This window comes from Geospiza fortis, unplaced genomic scaffold (assembly GCF_000277835.1).
Source record: "Geospiza fortis unplaced genomic scaffold, GeoFor_1.0 scaffold26, whole genome shotgun sequence".
Lineage (NCBI taxonomy): Eukaryota > Metazoa > Chordata > Aves > Passeriformes > Thraupidae > Geospiza > Geospiza fortis.
Genome location: NW_005054425.1, coordinates 1,494,479 through 1,497,884, shown reverse-complemented (window position 1 = coordinate 1,497,884; position 3,406 = coordinate 1,494,479). Strand labels below are relative to the sequence as shown.

Here is a 3,406-nt window from a genome sequence, read left to right as displayed (position 1 = left end):
GAGCCACCCTCAGCCCCGTGTCCGACCGGCGGCTGCAGATGCACAACCCGCTGTACCCGGTCACCGAGGGCTCCTACAGCGCCTACGCCGTCGTGTTCCTGTCCCTCGTCGTGTTCACCGTGGGCATCGTGGCCAACCTGGCCGTGATGTGCATCGTGTGGCACAACTACTACATGAAGAGTGCCTGGAACTCCATCCTAGCCAGCCTGGCTTTCTGGGACTTCCTCATCCTCTTCTTCTGCCTGCCCGTGGTCATCTTCAACGAGATCACCAAGAAGAGGCTGCTGGGGGACGTGTCCTGTCGCATTGTGCCCTTCATGGAGGTAAGGGCTGCACAGGGCCCCAGGGATCCAGGACTCAGCTCCTCTCTGCTCTCTTGCTCCGGGGCAGCTGTGGGGCTGCTGGCCTGGCACAAGGACAGCCAGAGACCCCCAGTGGGGCACAAGGAGTTGAGGGACAGTCCCCAGAGTGACCTCTGGCTCTGCAGCCAGCACCGATGCTGCCAGGGCTGGGAAAAGCCCATCAGACCCTCATCCAGCCAGCACAGGGACTTCTGTCAGCGGGGTCCCTCCATCTGCCTGTTCCTGTCCCACCCCAAAGCCTGGGGGCTCACCCTGCTGGCCCAGAACTGGCCACTGTGGGCTGCTGAGGATGGCCCGGGGCAGGGGGCTGCAGGTGGAATGGGACAGGCCAGGAATGAGGTCTGGAAGCCTGAGATCTGTGTTTGTCCTCACACCTCAGGTGTGACAGGTTGGGCACCCTCAGGGAGAGCCAGGCACCCACTGGGGAGGGCAGAGGGACTGTGGGGACAGGGGATGGCAGAATGAGCAAAACTGCCCCAGAGAGCAGGATCTGGGCTGATGCTGGAACCCACCCTCAGTGTGCTCATCTCCCATCCTCGAGGGAGCCTTGGGTCCAGCTGTGCCCCTCTGTGCCCTGCTGGGACAGACAGACCAAGCCTGCCTGCTCTCTGTGGTCAGTGCCCGTTTATCAAAGGGTGCAAACACCTGGAAGAGCTCAGAGACAGGGTCAGGTCACTGAAGAACCCCTCAGGCTTGGTGAGACCAGCCAGGGTTCAGAACCTGCCCCTCCCCTGAGCATCCACCCCAGTGCTCTGGGTTCCTGTCTGCTCCATGCCCTGCCCCAGAACAGTCCCCTGTGACAATCACCTGTGACAATCACCTGTGACAGTCCCCTGTCCATGCCCAGGGTCTGCACTGTGCAGGGGTCCCTGGCTGGGCACAGCCCCACAAGCTCCAGGAGTGCCCCTGGCTCCTCTGGGTGCAGGGGGATGGCCCAGGGTGTCCCACTGAGCACAGCCCCAAACCTGCACAGCCCCAAACCTGCACAGCCCAGCCCAACACAGGCATGGGATGTTTGCTGGGGGAGCCCTGCAGCCCCCTGGCCCCCTGTGCCCCTGCCCAGCTGGCATTGCTCCTTTCCAGAGGTGTCCCACCCCATCCTCTCACTAACTGGAATGTTTGCCCCCTCCCTGCCACCACCTCAGGCTTCCAACTGCATCTGGGTGGACTCTGAGAGGGGCAGGAGTTTGGGGGCTGGCTCAGTGTCCCAGGGAGGGGGGATGTCCCCAAAACAGACCCTGTCTTGAGGAGGATCTGAGGAAGATCTGCTGCTCATGGGCTCCCTGCCCCCCTGAGAGAACCCTGGGGGTGGCACCAGCAGGTTCAGGGATTCAGGGTGCCCTGGGACAGCTTGGTCCCACAGGAGTCAGGAAGGGACAGGAATGTTGGTGGGATGTTGGTGCTGCAGGATGAGTGTGTCACACGTGCTGGTGTGGGGGGTCCTGCTCTGTCCCCAGCACCAGCCCTGCCCTCCTGCCCCACAGCATGGGCAGAAGGGGCTGCAGGGCTTCAGCTGGGGGAGCTGCAGGGAGCCACAGCCAGGCCAGAGCCAAATCCCAGCAGAGCCAGCGGGGAGAGGGAACCTCTCTGGAGGCCAGGGCTCATGTCTGTCTGCTGGGGCTTGGCTCAGGCACTGGATGGATGCTCTGGGAAGCAGATGCACCCTCAGTGCTGTGGCACAGGGCCAGGCTTTGGGAGCAAAGCTGGTTACAGGGGCTCCTGGGGACAGGCTGTGTGCAGGGATGTGCTGCACTGACTGATGCCACCAGTGCCATCCCTGCCAGGGCACTGGAGATGGGTGCTCTGCAGGACCAAGGGCACCAGGAGAGATGGAAGAGCCCTTGGAAGGGTGTAGGGGGAGGAGGCAGCAGCACAGCAGCACCAAGGGCTGCAGGAGCCAGCCCTGGAGCAGGTGCAGTGTGCTGGGTGCTGGCTCTGGGCTTTGGGCAGAGGAGCTGGGACACGCACGGAGGTGGTGCTGGGTGCAGGATGCTGCTGCTGGGCTGGTGTCCTGATTCTGTGTCTGCTGTGGGAGATGCTGCTGTGCATAACTGATGGTGCTGCTGAGTGCTGGCATCACTCTGGCCATCAGCTGCTGCAGTGACCAGCCCAGGGCCAAGGAAAAGGCTGGGGGGTCGGGGGGGCACTGTTCCAGGCTGTTCCAGGCTGTTCCCAGGGCACCACGTGGAGCCCTGGGAGGTTTCCTGAGTGCTGGGAAGGTCTTTCAGCACGGGGTTTGATGTTTGATGGCTTCGTGAGGCCAGGAATGGCCACAGCACTGGGACACCAGCATGTGACTCTGCCATCATCTCGGCTAAGGGCTGTGGGACTTGGCTCCCAGCTCTGGGGCTGGGAGTGCTGGTCGGTCCTAGCCAGCTCTCCCAGAGCCACAGCGAATCCTCTCCCTGCCTTGGCCTCCTCCTCTGGCAGAGGGGATGTTTTTCTTGCTATTCTCAATGCAGCGGAAATTGCCCCAAGCTGATTTGGGACAAGAGCGCCTTCAACTCGCTTGGCCTGTCCAGGCAGGCCTTGGGAACCTGGGAACCCTGGGAACCCTGGTGCTGCTGGGTGAGATGGGCCCTGCTGCTCCTCTGCAAGAGCCACCAGGACAGAACAACAGCCTGAAGGACAAGCTTGCTGTTCCCACCTGGGCTGGATGGACAGACAGACAGACATCCAGCCAAACTTCTCCCTTCTGCAGAAAAGGGAGCTGGGCAGGGACTACAGGGGCAGGGGACATTTTTATCCTTTCAGGAGTCACAGAAAAGTGACTCTAAACCCTGGGATGCAGCCACAGGCTGTGACCTCCCTACAGCCTTGGGAGGAGGGGTGGTGGTCTTAAGTAGCCAGGTGTCACAGACATGTTTCATGAAAAATCCGTTCCTTAGGAGTTTTCCTCCTGAGAAGCTGAGAGGCCTCAGGAACAAAATATAAACAATGGTTATCTGCTGCTGTGGAATGCAACAGGTGCATCTGTGATTGGTCCATGTTGGTTGTTTCTAATTAATGGCCAATCACAGTCCAGCTGTCCAGACTGTCTCAGT

At 61.0% G+C, this 3,406-nt stretch overlaps 1 protein-coding gene across 1 annotated transcript in view; it reads left to right on the top strand.

Moving 5' to 3' along the window:
* The window catches only part of GPR37L1 (G protein-coupled receptor 37 like 1), a 24,408-nt gene that overhangs the window by 19,208 nt on the left and 1,794 nt on the right, over positions 1-3,406 (top strand). Inside the window, exon 2 of the mRNA XM_014309379.1 lies at positions 4-323. Within this exon, the coding sequence (XP_014164854.1) occupies positions 4-323 (320 nt within the window). The remainder of the gene's footprint in view (positions 1-3; positions 324-3,406) is intronic.